This window comes from Meles meles, chromosome 4 (genome assembly GCF_922984935.1).
Source record: "Meles meles chromosome 4, mMelMel3.1 paternal haplotype, whole genome shotgun sequence".
NCBI classification, from domain to species: domain Eukaryota; kingdom Metazoa; phylum Chordata; class Mammalia; order Carnivora; family Mustelidae; genus Meles; species Meles meles.
In genome coordinates, this window is record NC_060069.1 from 27447042 (window position 1) to 27465855 (window position 18814).

The 18814-nt window shown below is 51.2% G+C and overlaps 1 protein-coding gene across 8 annotated transcripts in view; it reads left to right on the forward strand.

Moving 5' to 3' along the window:
* Positions 1 to 18814, forward strand: part of LOC123940393 (coiled-coil domain-containing protein 13) — a 66243-nt gene that overhangs the window by 11196 nt on the left and 36233 nt on the right. For all 8 annotated transcript variants that reach the window (XM_046003174.1, XM_046003173.1, XM_046003178.1 and 5 more), the window contains exons 2-8: positions 2373 to 2599; positions 3938 to 4086; positions 7876 to 8018; positions 9601 to 9690; positions 13586 to 13702; positions 14903 to 15007; positions 17140 to 17301. In XM_046003174.1, coding sequence (XP_045859130.1) covers positions 2379 to 2599; positions 3938 to 4086; positions 7876 to 8018; positions 9601 to 9690; positions 13586 to 13702; positions 14903 to 15007; positions 17140 to 17301 — 987 coding nt within the window. In that variant the 5' untranslated portion in view covers positions 2373 to 2378. The remainder of the gene's footprint in view (positions 1 to 2372; positions 2600 to 3937; positions 4087 to 7875; positions 8019 to 9600; positions 9691 to 13585; positions 13703 to 14902; positions 15008 to 17139; positions 17302 to 18814) is intronic.

Genomic DNA, 18814 nt, shown 5'->3' on the forward strand with positions numbered 1-18814 from the left:
ATTCTAGGCACTGAGGACCCAACAGTGAACATCACACAGTGCCTGCCATTGTTGGGCTGGCAGACAGCCCAACAACCAACAAACATACAGCATGTCAAGGGAAGCTAACTGCTGTGGAGGAAGATACCAAAGGGTAAGGAGCATGGGGAGTGAGGGTAAGAAAGGTTTCTACAAGAGTAGAGTAGAGAGACCTCTCTGATAAGGTAACGTTTGAGAGAAGTGAGTCAATTAGTTGTCAGCTGAGGGGTGGGGGAGGTGGGAAAGCATTCCAGGGAGAGAGAATCACAAGTGCAAAGGCCCTGAGGCGGCCGTGAGCATGACAGTGAGAGTGGTATCAGTGGAGCTAGAAATATGGGGGCGGATGTGAAGACATTTATGGAGAACCAGTAAGATTTATGAGTAATTGTATGGTGGGTAAATGGTGTGACTTAGGTTTGGCTTAAGGCAGGGGTGCTTAACACTTGTCTACACTTTAAAACCATGTGTGGACCATTTAAAAATTCCCGTGTCAGTGCTCTGTTGTTCTGTTTATCTGAAGTTCAAAAGTGACAAAACTACTCAGAAGGTACAAGGAACTCTGACCACTCAATAATAAGAAGACCATGTTATTTAAAACTGGGCAAAAAAATTTTATATATATATATATGTATACATATATATATACACACACATGTATATAGACACATCCCAAAAGAAGATATGCAAATGGCCAGTAAGCCCATGAGAAGATGCTCAATATAATTTGACATCATGGAAATGCAAATTGAAAGCACACTGAGATATTACTACATACCCACTAGAAAGACTAAAATTGAGACTGACCATACTAAATGCTGACAAAGCTGTGGAGCAACGGGAACTCTCATACACTGCTGGTGGGAATGAAAAATGTTATAGTCACTCTAGCAAACAATTGAGCAGTTTCTTAAAAAGCTAACATAACTTTACCATATAATATGACATTTCTACTTCAATGTGTTTACCCAAAGGAAATTAAAAAAATATGTTCACACAAAGACTTTCTTATATATGAATGTTCATAGCAGCTTTATTCATATTAGCTGACAATGGAAACAGTTCGGTGTCCAATAACAGGTGAGCGTGTGAACGAACTGTGATATAAGTACACGGTGGGGTACTACGCAGTCATAAATAGGGATGAGCCAATGACCCATATGTAACGACATGGACGAGTTTTTAGAAGGTAGTATTAAGCACACACACACAAAACAGCAAAACAAAACACAGAACAAAACAAAAACAAACCACAGACTACCTACCATTGATTCCAATTACATGAAATTCTAGAAAAGGCAAAACCATGAGTGACCAAAAGCAGATCAGAGTTTGCCTGGGGTTGAGACCGGCAGGGAGACTGCAAAGGGGCACAAAGGATCTTTTCTGGTGTGAAAGAAATGTTCTACAGCGATGGTGGTGGTGATTTACACAAGTATATGTATTTGTCAAGGCTCAATTGCACACCTAAAATGGAATATTTTAGTATCAATGAATTATACTTCAATAGAGCTGATTGAAAAGAAAACTCATCTTTAATGGCAGAGGTCAGATTAGTGGTTACCTGGGAGAGGGGGCACTCCTGCCTGGAGAGGGCACAAGATAGCCTGCTGACGGACAGGAAGTACCCGATACCCTGATCTGGGTGGCCACCGTAAGGATGTATGCTTATGTTAAGACTCATTGAACGTAGACTCAGGATTTATGTGCTTTACCCTGTGTAAACTATACTTCAAATTTAAAAAGTAATGGTGTCTGGACCTCACTCCTAGAAATTGGGATTTAATTGGTCCAAGATTGCTGTGCCCAAGCTTTGCTATATTTTAGGGGCTCCTAGGAGAGCCAAAAATCCAGCCAGAGCTGACAGCCACCATTTTTTTAAAAAGATTTTATGTATTCATTTGACAGACAGAGATCATAAGTAGGCAGAGAGGCAGGCAGAGAGAGAGGAAGGGAAGCAGGCTCCCCGCTGAGCAGAGAGCCCGATGTGGGGCTCAATCCCAGGACTCCGGGATCATGACCTGAGCCGAAGGCAGAGGCTTTAACCCTCTGAGCCACCCAGGTGCCCCCAGCCACCGTTTTTAGAGACAGGAAGGAGCACAGTGTTGAGTCTGAGGACTGGGGCATATTCTGACGCCATTCCTGGTCTGGTGGCACATTCAGGGATGGGGAGGATGCTCAGCTCAGCTTTGGCTTTCAGGGGATTTGAGGTGAGGGTGGATCTTCTGAGCTTCTATATGGACACACACAAGGCTGAGCAGGGTCCTCCAGACTTGGAGACTGTAGACAGAGCGGTGTGCTGAGTACTCTCATGAAATGTGTTACTTGGTGGGGTTTGCTGCTTTTCCTACTCCTAGGGCTAGATGGCAGCAGACGAAGGCACACAGGACACCTTACGCCTCCAGTTCAAGGCCCTGCAGGAGATGCAGCACAAAAGGTTACAGAAGCAGATGGAGAAACAGAAGGAAAAGGAATTGAACCTCGAAATCAAAGTCGATGACCAAAAAGAGTCCTTTGAGATCTCTGATGGCCTTAGCCTTCTCCAAGCTGGGGAGCAAAACTCGAAAAACAGCTTTGAGCAGAGGTAAATGCAAGTTTAAACTCTCCTGGGAGCACGGGAGGGAGAGGGAGAGAGGGGGTGAACTGATCACAGACCACTGGACTGATCAGGTTGATTAGATGTATGTTTCTAAGTTGAGCCACAGATGTTTGATAGATCTGTGCTCCTGTGGATATAATCTGGTATGAACTGTATTTAAAAATCATTTAAAGTCAAATGGAAAAGTGGAAGCTCATCAGGGTGTAGTTTATTCACTTGAATTTTCTTATTCAGTCTCTCATGAAAATCGTGTTTGGGTTTCTGAGGAGATGGTTGGCTAACTGTCATGGTTCATAAAAGATCATTGCTCCAAACTCTCATCTGGGATCGTTCTCCTATGCCAATTTCCCTCTCCTAACACATGACAATCCATAAACATACCTGCATAAAAAAGCTCTTGATTCATTCCTTGGTTCTTTGCAGTGAAAAGGTTGAAAGGAGTCCAGAATCTTCTCGTTTTGCTCTAAATTCAGCAATATCACAGATGCATATTGATTTATTCTTGCTATTAGAAACAGAAGGCTATGTTGATACAAGATTCTCTGCTAATTAAAAAAAGAAAGAAAGAAAGAAGGAAGGAAGGAAAAGAAGAAAAAGAAGCCATAATAGTTGTTGAGTTGTCTCTTTGCTTCCGGTTTGGCCCAACATCTCTCTTCTCCGTTTTCAGATTCTACTTTTTATGATTTCTCAATTTTCAAAATGTTATGCTAAAAAATGCTAATTGGGAAAAACATACAGGTTGTTCATTAATTGAAAAAGTTCCTATGGCTATTAGCTCTAAGTTAATTCCAGACCTACTTCCCAATGCTCTTTCCCCAAATCAGAGCGGCTGGAATTGGTGGAGACTTGAGCTACTGGTAGAAAAACAACACTGATGATAATACCAAGGGCCCCTGGGCAGCACAGTCAGTTAAACATCCAACTTTTGATTTCAGCTCAGGTCTTGCTTTTGGGGTCATGAGGTCATGAGTTCAAGCCCTGCACTGGGCTCCATGCTGGATATGGAGCCTACTTTATTTTATTTTATTTTTAAAGATTTTATTTATTTATTTGACAGAGATAGACACAGCGAGAGAGGGAACACAAGCAGGGGCAGAGGGAGAGGGAGAAGCAGGCTCCCCGCTGAGCAGAGAGCCTGATGCAGGGGTCAATCCCAGAACCCTGAGTAGAAAGTAGAGTTTCAACTCCACTGAGCCACGCAGGCGCCCCATCCTACAGGCCCATTCTTACCGCCACCTAGTGTCCGGCGGGATACAGCACACCTGCGCGGCAGAGGCCTGATTCCCGCCCATTGCTACCTGTAATTCTGCCTTTCCCTTGTAGGATGCTTGAAGATGAGGTTGCACACCTTCGAGAGCAGCTCAGGGAGACGGTGGATGAAAATGGGCGATTGTACAAGCTGCTGAAGGAAAGGGACTTTGAAATCAAACATCTCAAAAAGAAAATAGAAGAGGACAGATTTGCCTTCACAGGTAGCCGCAGCATGGCTGAACTCCCCGCCCCGCCCCGCCGCCGAGAAGGCCCCATAGCAGGCTTAGCCGCCACGGTGGAGCACCCCCGGGCAGGGCAAACAGCAGGATGCAGAGGGCAGGTGCCCTAGAGAGAGTGCCAAGGGCCAGCTGAGGTCAGGCTTGTCCAGATGAGGGCGGGAAATGAAGCAGCGAGTGGAGGAAGAGGCCAGTGCGCCAGGAGATGGGAGTGCGAGAACGGCGGGGACAGTCAGCCAGCTTTCTGGGCAGTGCTGATGCCCCATCGAGGACTCACAACAGATGCTCTCCATAGGTGCTTGCTGCGTGTCAGTGGGCTAGCTGGGTCCATTCTGAGCCACCCAGGTGCCCCTGGAATTGGTGGAGACTTAAGCAATCACCAAAGCACTGTGTTGGGCTCAGACATTGTATTTGAATGTGAAAAAACCCCAGTGGAAGTAGGCATTTTCCCCACAGCATGTGCTGCCCCAGAAAAGTGGATGGGACAGGGAAGGTAGCTGTTCTGAGGGGATTTCCTAGGACCCTGGAGGGTCTAGAGTGGGGCTTGTCTTCAGGTGGGGCTGGACTTTGGCTCTGTTGGTAGGGACGTTGGCCTATGGGCCTGGAGTAGACCTTAGTTCTGTGGGTGTGGGCTGGATATTGGCCCTGTGGTTATAAGCTAGACCTTGGCCCTGCAGATCTAGTGGGGACCTTGGCCCTGACTGTCCTCTATTCCATTTATACCCATTGAGAAATTCCCAGGTAGCTGACTAAACCAGAAAGTTGGTGTAACCAATCACAGATAACAGCCAGCCTATGCTGCCATCTGCCAGGGCGTCCCTCCCTGCCTTTAAGAGCCAGTCTCTTTAAGGGTGGGTGCACGCAAAGGACGAGTACTGAATGAAAAAGCAAAGGGAATTTGGTATCCTAAAGGCCCTGGGTAGCCTATTGTGTCTCCTTCCATTCTTTGGGCCTCTTCTGTCTAAAACAGAAACCACACTGAGGAGAAGGAGTTGTGAGACATAGAAACACACCCAGCCTGGCTCGAGCTCAGATGTGAAGGGGCAACTTGCCCTTGGACAGGGCTCTAGAGAAGCCCATAAGCTGTAGGGGGGAAGAACAAGATGCTTCCTCACCCTGAGAGACTGGGGATCTGGGGGCTCCTCCCTCTTGCCCAGCCTGTCCCATGCTCTCTCTTTGTCATCTCTGCCCACTTGCTCATGGCCTCCTCTGATTCCCAGCCCTAACTCTTCCTCAAGACCGCTTGAATCCAGTCCTTGCTGTGCATTTCCCATTTCTGATTTCCTACGTCAAGTCTGGAAGAGAAAAGTCTGATGGGCCTGGCGCATGTTTTTAGACCAGGCCACAAGGGATGGACTGTTCACAGCTGACGTACTGGTTTTCTTTTAGCTGGATCTTTGGTGATTGCTTTAATTCTGTTTTTTAAAAAACCCTATTTCTTTGTATGAGTTTTTAGTGATTGCTCAGGTGATCACAAGATATGTACCTTTTCACAGTCTACTTAGAATTAGTGTTTTGCCACTTCAAGCAGAATGAAGAAATGACCACGCTATCGATCCCTTTGCCCTCCCCTGTAGAATGCAGCTTTATCCATATTGTATCTCTATATATTGAAAACCCCAACAAACCGTGTTATAATATTTGCTCTCAACCATTACACATAAAGAGCCTAAGGAGACACAAATAGCCTATTATATTTACCCATATATTTGCATTTTTGTGCTTGTCCATTCATTGCTGCCCCCTTACCATGCTGTTGAAGCTTCAAGAGTGGGGTTTAGGAAAGCCGGAAAAAAAAAAAAGGAAGATTTTTCTTATTTTCTCTGAGTCCCCCTTCCTGCCCTTTAGACTAGAAAGGGCCTAGTAGGAGCACCTGCATGGCTCAGTCAGTTTAGCATCTGCCTTTGGCCCAGGTCCTGATCTCAGGGTCCTGGGATCAAGTCCCCACATCCGGCTCCCTGCTCAGCAGGGAGTCTGCTTCTCCCTCTCCCTCTGCCTGTCTCCCCAGCTTGTACACTCTCTTTTTCTCTGAAAAAAGTAAAAATCTTAAAAAAAAAAAACAGACTAGAGAGGGCCTCGGTTGGACCTCTTCATGACCTCTAGTTCCGGGATTTTTGAGTCCTGGAAGGAAAACATAACCCAGAAAACTCACTGCTGGGACACGTGTACTTCTAGGTCTGGCTGCCATCCCCATGTTCCAAACCCTTTCTCTTGAAGCGTCCCCGGCCTCTTCAGCAGATGGGAGATGGCCAAGGGCAGCTGCTCCTAGTCGCCCTACTCGGTGCCGCGCCCAGGCCAGTGGCAGCAAGCCTGGGCTGAGTCGCCTTGAAAGCCATCCAGCATGCTTGTTTACCTTCCACCAGTTGTCACTCTCAGGCTGTTCTGAGGCTTGTGACAGTCATATTAAAAAGCAGGCCGAGAAAGATGCCACTGCCAGGTCCCCATTGCTAGAGCGCAGAAGTGTTCAGAGAACTTGCAGACCATCTGACCAGAACTGCCGTTACACAGCTGGGCTGGGGGCTTTCAGGCTGTCCAGTCAGTTAATAGCCAAGCTGGGCAAGCTCCCGTTGCCTGCCATCGGCACAGCACCACATCTTTCAACTTCCCACATTCCCATCCTTCCAGCTACCTCTTCCCCAGCCTCCTGCCTTTGCCCACTGTGTTCCAGCTACTCTGCGCTGCGTGATGGTCCTCAGATACTCCAAACATATTCCTGCCTCTGGACCTTTGCACTCGCTGTGTCCTCTACTTAGAATACTTTTCCTAGTTGAGAACACTCTTCTTGATGGCTTGACCCCTCGCTTCATTATTCATCCAGGTCTCTGTTCACATGGATCTCCTCAGACATGCCTTTCCTGACCACTCCATCTAAAATAGCGTCACCCATCCCTCTCACCGTCTTGCCCAGCTTCCCTTTATTTCATAGCTCATGGTCCTCCTGGACATTGGTATATATATTTATTTGTTTTTTTATTATCTTTCTCCCCAGCTAGAATGTAAACTCCATAAGTCTTTTTTATTCACCATTAAATCCCTAGTACAGAGAGTGCCCAATACTTGATGAAACCCAAAAAATATTTACAAGTGGATGCGTGCTTTTGTACTGGTTAGGTGTCACCACAAAACTGTGTGCAAGAAACCAGCATGTAACGTCAGCAGCATTCAGCAAGAAACATGGATTGAGCTCAAACATCTGGGGTTAATTGGGGCTCAGCAGATCTAAGCCAGGCCTGGCTAGGGTGGTTCAGCTTTGTTCCACGTGTCTCTTCCTCTTCCTGGGACCAGTCAGCTGGTCTGGCTGTGTTCTTGTGGACACAGTACAAGCAAAAAGAGGGGGAATTAACTGCCCAAGTCCTGTTCAAGCCTCTACCTGTGCCTTATCTGCTAACAACCCATTGGCCAAACAAGTCATTGGCTGAACCAAAGTCAGGCAGGCATAGAAGGGTCGAGGGGGTACACCCTATTGGCTGGAGGGCACGGCAGAGTCATAGAGCCTAGGGTGTGGATATGTAACCCTGTCATTGAGGAGGACATGAAGAATTGGGGCAATAAACTTACATCCCATAGAAGTAAAATGTATACTTTTCTGAGCAGCTACATTTCTACTCATTGGAGTTGGGTTTCAGGGTTCCCAGGTACGTGGTCACTCGCCTGAGCCTCTGCCCTTCCATGAGTGTTTTAGCTTTTAAAACCCCGGGACCACTGGTAGTGTGCCATGAGTTTGATGTGTAGGCCTGTGTGTTTCACTGATCTCTCTGTTTTCCTTTATTGTAGGGACAGCCGGAGTGGCCGGGGATGCGATTGCCACCAAGATTGTGGAGCTGTCCAAAAAGAACAGGGTGCTGACAGCAGAGTCAGAGGGTGCAAAAACCAGAGTGAAGCAGCTGGGCAATCGTGTCCGGGAGCTGGAGCGGGAAGTGAGGGGCCTTGGTCATTTTCTTGCCTCCAGAGGGGACTCCCAACACCCTGGTCTACTCCTCCAGAGAGGGAGCCTGAGTTCCTCAGTCTTTGTCATGTCCTGAGGGGGTGGGGGGAGTGTGTCTAGAAGCAAGGGGGAACACAGGGCACAGGGAGGCAGCCATCAGGGTGGTTAGGACTCGGAACCCGAGCCTGACCACCTGGGTGTGATTCTCAGTTTCATCACTAACCTGCTTTGTGACTTCCAGTAGGTTATAAATGCACCGTGCCTCAGTTTCCTCCATCTGACACATAGCAGTAGTAACAGTACTAACTGTAAGGTTTTTCTGACCATTAGAAGATGTAACCGTGTAAAACATTTCAACCTGTGCCTGGCAGGTAGCAAGCGCTAGGTAAACATTTGTACCTAAATTAACAGGGATCCTTGCTAGTGTGGCGCTAGACCCGGCAGCACTCCAGCAGCTGGTCTCACTTTTGCCCGTCTTCCTCTTTCTGCTGCCCCCTCCCCTCCCACTGCTAGTCACAGACCCCCCCGTCCAGTCTTGCAAGGACACAGCCCAAGCAGCTCACGGTACCTTTGGAGCTGGGATGGAATCCACGTGCTAGAGAAAACCTATGTATCTCCCTTATATGGCTTATATGAATAGTAATTAATTTAATCATAATATGGCTATATTATATTAGGGGACTTTCTTGAGTCACACAGCACGCAGTGGTGCCTCATTGCGACCCCAATTCTGTGACCCTCCACGGTCCCCCTCAGTTGTTATATGCTGCCACTGAATTAGAACTTCTTTATTCTTTAACAAATGGTCTGAGAACTACCTCAAGCTCTGTGCCAGGCCCTGTGGGGGGAGCAGAATAAGCATGGGTTTTGCCCTCCTCAGAGGCAGACCCAGCGCCAAGGGCCCCTTAGAGGAGGGGATACACAGTGGGTCCCTGGAGGGTGGGAAGGGGCCACACCGTCAAAGGTGTGGGAGGCCCCCTCCAGCCCCCATGCAGAGGGCTCAGCAGGCGCCAAGGCCCTGAGTGGGGACGAAGGTCTGAGAGGAAACCCAGGTGGCCAAGAGTAGAGGAAGATGAGGTTAGAGAGGTGGGAGGGCAGGCCACCCTCGGCCTTGTCAGACGTGGTCTGGTCTTTGGGTGAACAACCGGCAAAGCTTTAAAGGGACTGTATGAAGCTCTGGGCTTGGCTCCAGGCCCTGAGCCGGTGGAGCAGGTTTCTTAGCATCTCTGACACTGTCTTCCTGTCTACCACACGAAGTCCATTATTCCTTTACACTGTGCCTCCCAGATTGTGGACGGAGCTCCAGGATACGGACCACGGCTACAGTATTAAGTGTGAAGCTGTTAGTGAATCCTAGTGTGTGACTGGGGAGTGGGCCAGACAATCCATTAAACCCTCTCCCATTGCAGAGCTGTTTGTAGGGGCAAGTTCTTCCATGAATGGTCCTAAAGTGAGCTGAAAGGTGAACCAGTGAGATCCAGTAACCACACACCCGGCGGTGACATGGAGCACCGCACTCAGGCCTCATAGTTGCCAAACAGAATCCAATATTAAATGCAAGTTTTGCTTTGCAGCTGCAGGCGGCCCTGACCAAACTACCAGCCACAGCGGCCACAGACGCGGGAACCAAGGCATCGAGGGCTCAGATGGGAGACAGAGCCTTGGTATGAATTCTCTTCTGTGCTGGGGATTCCATGAGGCAGCCATGGGCCTGGGCCTCCTATCCTCTGTGGGAGTGTAGGCGCCTCTGTCCGGGGTCCACCCCACTGCTGAGCCAATGCCCACCAGTGAAAAGTATCCTCAGCATGGCCATCAGGGAACAGTAACCAAGTCTATGGCCTGAGGACAGGAATGTCCACAGTGGAGGCTAGTGAAGGTCTAACTGATTCAGTCCCCAGAGATGGAGAACAGGAAAGCCTGAGGACCCTGGAAACCTAGAATTTCAAGACCATCAGGGAAGTCCTGGTCCAACTGGCCTCCCATTCTCAGCCCGGCTGTATTCTTTGTAGCATCCTCACTGGGGAGACATCCAGCCGCTTACTTACCCCAGGACAGGGAGCGCACTACTGCCCAATAGAGCCCTGTTGGGGGTGAGGGGACATTTCCTATTGTGAGAAGTCTTCCCTTTTGGAGCTCTAAATCTACAAAGTTGGGGTGACTGTTGGGAATGGTGGCTTGTTCCCCAGATTCCGTTCTACTCAGCCAGTGAGTAGGGCCTGGAACCCAGGCAATGGGAGTGGCTCCATGAAAGGAAGGCAGTGTGACTCTGTGGGCTCCAGGGAGGGGCGTGGAGCCCATGCCAGATAAGAAGGAACCTCAGAGTCTTTAGAACAACCCAGGAGGCCTCCCCAGTGGCGTTCTTGGAGATACAAGGAGCCAAACCTTAGGACTCCCTGTTAGTGCTCCTTTTCCAGCTCCACCACCCTTTGCCTACAACTCAGGGTCAAGCCACCGCTTGCCTCTCTTGGGGAGAATTCAGCCTTCAGTCTATAGTGATAGGCCCCCAGAGTTCCCGTGGGGTGGAATCTAGGGGGATGAAGGCTAGTCTTGGGTAACTCTGTCTCATTGCTGGGGAGGAGAGAGAGGGGCTCGACCCTTGGCGGGGGCTGTTCTGTAGGGCTTTTCGTGGTTCCAGGGAACATTGCTAAGCGGCTCCCAGTTTATCCAGAACATTGAGTGTTGCCATGTCCCTGATGAGGCCGCCATTGATGGGAGGATGCTCGTTCAGTCACTTGTTGGGCGTGTAGGATCTTCTGAGCCCTGTAACACAGGGAATCCAAGACTGGGCCTCTGTCCACAGGGGAGCCCAGGAGAGGAGATGAGTAGCCACACCAAAGGGAGGCAGGGACAGGGCCTCCGAAAGAGCCCCAGGGCCTCAGAGTTCAGAGAGGGAGCACACCCTCCCCGTGAGGCTGCCAGGAGGTGGGCTGGGGCGGGGGGGTCCTGGGGTGGGCCTTGCTGCAGAAGGGGATTGGTGGGGGAGGCCCCTCCAGCAGGAGTACTACAGGCCAAGGCTGAGGGGCCAGGGAGCAGTAAGTATCCCTATTCTGTTTGCTAGCTGGGTGTTGGCTGGACAGTGTTTTGCTGCAGCCCTGGGCCCACAAGGGGAAAGGGGTGGGGTCACCCAGGGAGGGCGGCCTCGACAGACCATCAGCTGGAGCTGGAGCTCTCAGCTTTGCTCAGTGGCTGCGGGAAGCCTGGCAGACTTCTGACAGAAGAGGGGGTGATGGGCAGCAAGCCTCTGTTCAGCCGTACCCTGTGTTTTCCAGGGCACCTTCTGGTCAGAGAGAGAAGCAAAGCAGCGTGCCCCCTCACTACCTCGTTCAGGGTAACCCAAGCCTGAACCACACTTCAGAGGTCTGTGCGGGGGCCAAAGCGTGTTCCAGAGTGGAGCCGAATGGTCTGTCTCCACATGGTGTGGTGGGCGCGGGGCTCCCCGAGGCTGAGCTGCGAGAGCACTGGCATCATCTGTTCCCCCCCGCACTGCGTCGCAGTTACTCCCTCACAGAAAATAGCCCAGGGAAGGGGAGGGTTAGGCCCCCACTCAGGTCCCCCACAAAGCCTGTGGAATTTCGCTCTGGGCAGAGGCAGCTCTGAGATGGCAGTGATGTGGGCTTGGCCCAGCTGTCCAGGAGGAGAGGACGGGGCTTGGCAGAGCAGAGGGGAGAAGGCTGCCACGCACGTGGGCCCAGCCCTCCCTAGGACACTGGCTAGCCCCTTTGCCAGCTACCCCAGGCCAGGCCAGGCCCCCCAGCATTGCCCTCTGGCAGAATCTGTCCTAGACAGCAGACTTCCTCTGCCTCTTGTCTCAACACTCGCAGGCCTCCTGGGCCCTGGGGTTAATATACCCCTGTTTTACAGATGACGAGACCAGGCTCAGAGAGGGGAGCCATGGCCTGCGTTCTAGATCTGTCCGCAGTGCGTGCTCTCCCTGTGCTTTGAGGGGATCACGGTCGTCACGTGGGATGCTCACAAACACAGCTCCTGCACCATGGCCTGTCGGGGCCAGCGGGCCTAGTGGTACCAAAGGCCCGTTAGGCGGGCGGCAGGGGGACAGGCATCCAACAGCAGGGAGCAGGAATGGCAAGCAGCAGTCCGATGCGGGGGCAGGGTGGGGGAGAACACACACACACACACCTTATTTTTAAAAGATACATTTGTGTTTTATGTAAGTTCCCAGTTTATACTCTGTTCACACTGGGTATGCTGTTGAGCCTTGTGGTGATGCTGTGAAGAAACAGGACAGACAAGGATTCTCGTACCCATTCCATAAATGAGGAAACCAGATGAGGTCAAACTTCTTGGACTATGCGTCTGGTTCCCGTTTCCTTTCCCCGTGATTTTCACCTGGGCTATCCACAACCTCTGCGGACCAAGGAACTTCCCAGACCTAATCTCTGCAGATCTGCCTTCTGCACCAGGGCCCCCGGGAAGATTCTGCATGTGCCTAGTGAGGAAAGCTCGGAAAGCCAATGCAACACCTACCTGGCTTCCCAGAAGTTCAGCCAACCTGGTCTGTCGGGGCAGGAGCAGATGGTCCTGATGGGCTGCTCCACCCACCCATGATGCCTGGGTGCCAGAAACAGCTTCAAGTGAGACAATCAGCTAGGGCAGGGGAAGGACCGGGCTCCTTCTAACCTGACTCATGTCACACACTGGCTGTGTGCCCTAGGGCAAGTTACTCCCCCTCTCTGGGCCTTATTTTTATCACTTATGGAAGGGGTTCCAATGGGCTAACTGTGGAATCCCTTTAATACCAACCTTCTGAGAGCCTCAGAAACTTCTATTGAAGATGGAGACATGGGTGGCATATTTGAGGAAAATTTACATCCAAGTAGTTTGAATCAAACATAATTAAAAAAAAAAAAAAAAGACATGGCTAAGAGTTCCAGCAGGCAGAGTTTTCATGGTTGCTGCAGTTCTTCAAGCCACAGAAACAGAGCTTTTGGCAACAAAACTGAATCCTTATTTCTGCTGCGGGAGCTCCTTGCCAGGAAGGGGAGCTCAAGGCCCAAGCTGATGGTTTCAGGAGAAGGAGACCCCAAGTTAGGGTGGTCGTTGAGGGTTGCCTTCTGTGATGGAACTAGTCTCCTCTTTATTCCGAGTGGAGATGGTTTAGCCGTGGTTCCAGTCTCCCGAGCATAGCAGAGAGACCCCTCGCCTAGGAAGGGTCTGGAAGGGGTGGAGCTTGCAGGCCTCCTCCAAGGACTCCCCCTTGGTGGCTACCACCCGCGTCCCCGGTTGTGCAAGGCTCTGAGGAAAGGTCTCAGCCTCCAGAGGTGGGCTGCCACGATACACGTCCCTGCTCCACCTGTCCCAGCCAGGTTCCCCACCCCCACCCCAGCCAAGAGGACTCCTCCCTCCTCTAGCCTCTGCTTTGCACATCTGGAAGGGGCTGATGACCGAACCCACCTCACAGACCTTCCTGACGATTCAATGACTTGCAGCATCTGGAGCCCCTAGCCCGGTGCCTGGCACAGCCCTGGGTGAATGGAACCAGGATTGTTGTGATGATCTCAGCAATAAGTGACCACTCTCTCCTCTGTCCTGCCCAACTAGCCAGAGACCCCAGAGGTGAAGGCCTTGCAGGACAGGCTGGCGGCCACAAACCTGAAGATGAGCGACCTCCGCAACCAGATCCAGTCCGTGAAACAGGAGCTCCGGATGGCCCAGAAGGTATTCCAGAGCCAGGGCTCAGGTGTTCTTGTGGGGCTGGGATTGGGAAGAGCACGGCCAGGACAATGGGTTCCATTCAGGAGCACCAAGTGCTGGGCCCTGTGAGTATCATGCTCTGGGCCAGGCTCCAGATCCAGTAACTTCCTTCTGTCAGCCCTTCCTACACACCATTAGTGAGTGGGGTTGCTGGCTGCCTGAGGGGCTCTTGTGGTGCCCTCCCCAGCCTGGACAGAGGAGGACAGTGCCCTCTACCCAGGGAGAGTCCTGTAGATTTCCCTCGAGCTACGTGCACCCTAGTGGATCCTGGGTCTCTCCTTCATAAGCCACCTTGGACTTGGAAGCCTGCCCAGACTTGCCTCCTGCCCTCTGCTCTCTGTAATATTAGAAAATGAATAGGTTGTTTGTGTATTAAAGGCCCCTTTCAAAGGAAAATGCTCAGACTTGGGACACAGTCCCAGCTGGTTCATTATTTATTTTTATTTACATAGTGAATTCTCTGGCATTTGTCTTCCCTGCTGGAACCACTCAGACTAGCCAAGATTTCCAAAACAGTGTTCTATTGTGGAAACAAGCGCCAGAGACTCAGGACGCTAGATTTGTTCCCGTGACAGGCTTCAGGGACCCAGGGCACCCACTGGAGGGTTTTGTTTCGACCTCAAAGCTTTGAGGTAGGGCCTGTGCCCCACCCTCCAACAGCCGCAATGTTGAAACTTTCTGGAATCAAACATCCTCAGTTGACGTTTAGGGGTTCTCCTTGCTGCACTCAGGCATGGCCGCTAGTCAGAGGCTTTTCACAGAGGGCGAGGCACTGTGGTAGCATACTTCCTGCAGCCATCCAGAAGGATCTCGGTTCTAAGTGGCAGGTGAACAATTTGAGGAAGCAGATTTTGGTCAACTTTGTGGTTCACTCATCCCAGAATATGTCAAGACCAGAGGACCCCATCTGGGCACTGTTGGCAGTTCCTTGCCTGCTGGAAGCATCACCCAGATATGCAGGGGACAAGGGGATGGCTACTTTCCCAGGGACCTCCTCCGAGAGCATGGTCTGCTGGCCTTTGAAGCAGGAGGCAGGGGTGCAGATGGAGGGCCAGGCCCTCTGGGAGCCCCACGCCCCCAGCGCTGCTTCTGAGGATGCACCCCTTTTAGGGCTCTGGTGGGGGCCCGCCCTCCTGGCCTCAGTAAAGGCCCCACCCTTTTCAGGTTTTGATCAGCGAGGTGGGCGAAGATGTGAATGTCCAGCAGCTCCTGTCCTCCCCGGGGACCTGGAGGGGCCGGGCTCAACAGATTCTCGTGCTGCAAAGCAAGGTGAGTGAATTTCTGCCAAAGGCCCTGAACGGAGGGTTTGAAATACCCCCAGAAAGGTCACACCACCCCACGTGAGAGACACAGAACCCTAAAAAGGCCCTCAGGCCCAGCAGAGCATACTTGCAGGGCTGTTGTTGAATATTCTCCCCCCACCAGCCTGATTTTAATTTGTTATTTGATGAACAAGCATTTATATAACACTTACCACGTGCCAGGCCCTGGCGCTTAACGCATGCCAAAACCTTTGATTTATTTTACTCTAGACATATTTTTTTCCCCTAGTTCATGTAAATTCGCGTGACTGTTGTACTTGCCGGCTTTTTCCAGTTTTGTCCAGATGCTTGTAGACTTTTGAAAGTTTGAGTTACCCAGTAAAGACTTAGCCTTGTCCCCCTCCTTATGTTCTAAATATTTTGGACCATCTTTAGAGGCTAAAAGCTGGCGCTCTGGAGCCAGGCTGCTTGGACTCAAATCCCAGCTCTCGACTCAGCAGCTGTACGACCTTGGGCAACACCTCTCTGGGCCTCGGTTTTCTTCTCCCTATACCATGGATAACGATAGAGGCTCTCCCACAGGGTTGATGGGAGGACTGAATGAGTCAATGCGCGTAAAATGGCCAACACGGTGCCTGGCGTGGAGCGAACACTGTACAAAGGTTGAATGTGGTTATCTTCTTCTTTCCCCTTCAAGCCAAGAAGTGCAAGAGTAGGAATGTAACTTCCCCTATTGGCCAAGCACATGGCCTTCATTCCCAGGGACTTCAAGTTCACAGTTCCTGGGTTGCTTGGATCCTTGGGGCCTCCTGTGGGATCCTTGAAGCCAACACCAAGAGGGGATGGTGTCCAGAACACTGTGATGAATGACCGATGTGTGGCCTTGGGGTTCAAGAGACCCCAGTTTGAGTCTGGCCTCAGTCACTGGTCTACAGTTTCTGTGACCTTAGACGAGTCACTTCGACCCTCTGCACCTCAGTCTCCTCACCTGCACATGGAGAGTGTTGTGGGTTAAATGAAATAACATCTGTAAAGTACCCAGCACAGTGTCCAGCCATAATAAGCACTGACACATTAGTTGTTAGTTGTCATTGTTGTTAAGCTGTGTAAAGAAACGATTGAGAGTTTCATACTGTGTTCTCTAATGCTTAAATGGAATTACCACACAGTGCCACACGAGGGCGCTGATATGTGCTTTCAAAACAATGCCACTGCCCTTTACTGGGGATCCTAGGGAATTTGGGCCCCCACAGATTTACCCAAGGTATTCCATCATTTATGTTGTATCAACATGGAAGCCAGGATTAGAAGGACCCTAGGCTTTATTCACTTCTACCCCAGTGCAATAAAGCCATCGTTCTGTGGGGTGATATCTACCTGCCACTTGAGAGCCTGTGAGTGCTGGACGGTGCTGAGGGCTTCACCTGGGCCATCTTGGCGTTTCTTAAAATTACCTAGCCCTAAAAAGTGCCCGTAGGACTTGTTTAAAATACATATTCCCCATCCTTCCCCTGGAGCTCTGACTTGTTGGTCTGGAGTGGACCCCAAGATTTGTCATCCCAAGAAGCATCTTGGGGGTTCCCAGACTCAAGAAAAGTTCAGGATACCGAATCCTTATAACATTATGTGGGGGGAACCCATTTCACAGGTGAGGGGGCCCGAGATTCAGATAGGTTAAGTAAGCTGTGCACAGCCATACAGCTAGTGAGGCTTTGAACTGGTCTCCCAGCTTTTAAACCCCGCCCTCCCTATGACGCGTCTCTTGCAAGTGGCCAGGACCCCACATCTCCCAGGTCTTGGGTCAGAGAGTCCATCCTTGTACTGAGGTCTTCCATCCTATTCCTCCCAGGTTCCTGGACTCACATCTGCTTCTTGGTCTCACAGAACCCCTAAGCGAGGGGGTTATTTTTTTCATTCTCAAGCTAAACCTCCCTCCTGTCCTCCCCTGCTTGACTCAAGATGCCACCTCGGGCCTCCCACCCCCACCTCAGTGCCCCTCACACGGGGATCCTGCATCCACCTTGAATAGCAGCGTCTTCTGTCTAGTGGGGCTTCCTGTCGCGCACCTCACGGCAGCCCCTGAGTGGCTGAGTCTGTGAGGGCAGACCCCCTGTGCAATGACGAGTTTCACCCCCTTAGGTTCGCGAGCTGGAGAAGCAGTTGGGACAGACCCGGAGCCAGTCTGCAGGAACACCCCGTGACGAGCCGCCTGTCTATCCAGACCCAAGGAAGCTGTCAGCACAGGAGAAGAACCTGCTGAGGATCCGCAGCCTGGAAAGGGAAAAACAGGAGGGCTGGGAGGTAATGCAGGTCCAGGGAAGAGTTCAGTTGGGCCCACGGGACCGGGAGATCGTGACCACCTCTGCAGGGCCCTGAAGCCCATGTGGTCACAAGCTCTGAGCCACCCCTTAGAGGCAGGAGACATCTGGGGCTTGGGGGTCCCCCCAGTGCCTCTTCCAGCCTGTCAATCCAGCTGGAACTGCCTGACTGGGTCATCAGCCCATTTCCTGAGCTTTGGGTGTTCTGGAGATGCTAGATCTGAAATTCTCACCGTAGAAGGAGCAGAAATGGTCAGGGCCCAGAATGATGATGGCCCAGGGACAGGGTTAGGTGGAGCTCAGGGGAGAAGGGCTCCAGACTGCTGAAAGCTGGGGGCCGCATCTCCCTGACTATGCCAGGAGTGGCAGGAGCCTGACTCTACCAGGCTTGTGCGACAAACAGAATTGATTGGCTTGTGTAGATGAGCGGTGTAGAGGTGGCCTAGCTTCAGGCACAGATGGATCCAGGGATCTGGGGATGTGGTCTCGCTGCCGCTTCTTCCGGACCAGCTTCACTCTCTCCCATGGGGACGCCTGGTAGTCCCAGCCTCTCTCTTCCAGCCTGGCCCCCACAAATAAAAAGGCTTCTCTTTCCCAGTGGTTCCAACCCAGTCCCAGAATGAAGTGTCCCCTGGCTAGCTTAGGCCATGAGCCCATCCCTGAGCTGAGGGTCCAGGCTGCTCTGACCAGCCAGGCTTCAGATCCCTACTCCAGGTCTGGGAGCTGAGTCAGCCTCTCAGAAGTGGGGAGCAGGGCTTTCTCAAAGAAAGTAGAGGAAAAAGTGGGACAGGGTGCTGGCAGGTAGTGGGCTTCCTGATAGTGAGGCCTTACCTTTCCATCAGGAGACTTCCATTCGTGAGTGCCAGTCCAGGACTAGACCCTGTGTTAGGAACATTGTGACCATGTACACACTGTGACCTGTAGTACACCCCCAGGATCCTAGATCATCAGGTGTCAGGAGGGAACAGTGGGCCTGGAGAGGCTGGCCAAGCCAGGTCCTCCTCGACCTTGTATGCCAGCAAGAGGTTTGGGCTCTTATTTGAAGGAAGTGGAGAACCACCAAAGTGTTTTAAGTTGTGGAAGGACATGGACGGCTGTGCATGTTGGAAAGGTCGCGTGGTTAGGTAGGGGCAGGGGCACTTAGGTCTGAGGACACATGGAAGGCAGAGGCAATAATCCACTTGAGACGTGACCGAGGATCTGAGCCAAGGCAGTAGGACTATAGCCAAAGGCCAGACACCTGCCACATTTGAAGGTCGACTTTACAGGGCTCAGTGACGGGATAGAAAGGGGAAAAGCGGAAGGATTGTACAGGAGTTCCGGTCAGTCTAACAGGTGGGTAGGGGGGACAGGGAGGGATACCGGTCAGTCTAACAGGTGGGTAGGGGGGACAGGGAGGGAACTCAGGGGAGATGGGAAATTTGAAATGTTGGGTTTGAAAATGTTGGGTTTGAGGTGCCCCTAGCTTAGAGTTACACATTCACACAGAACAGGAT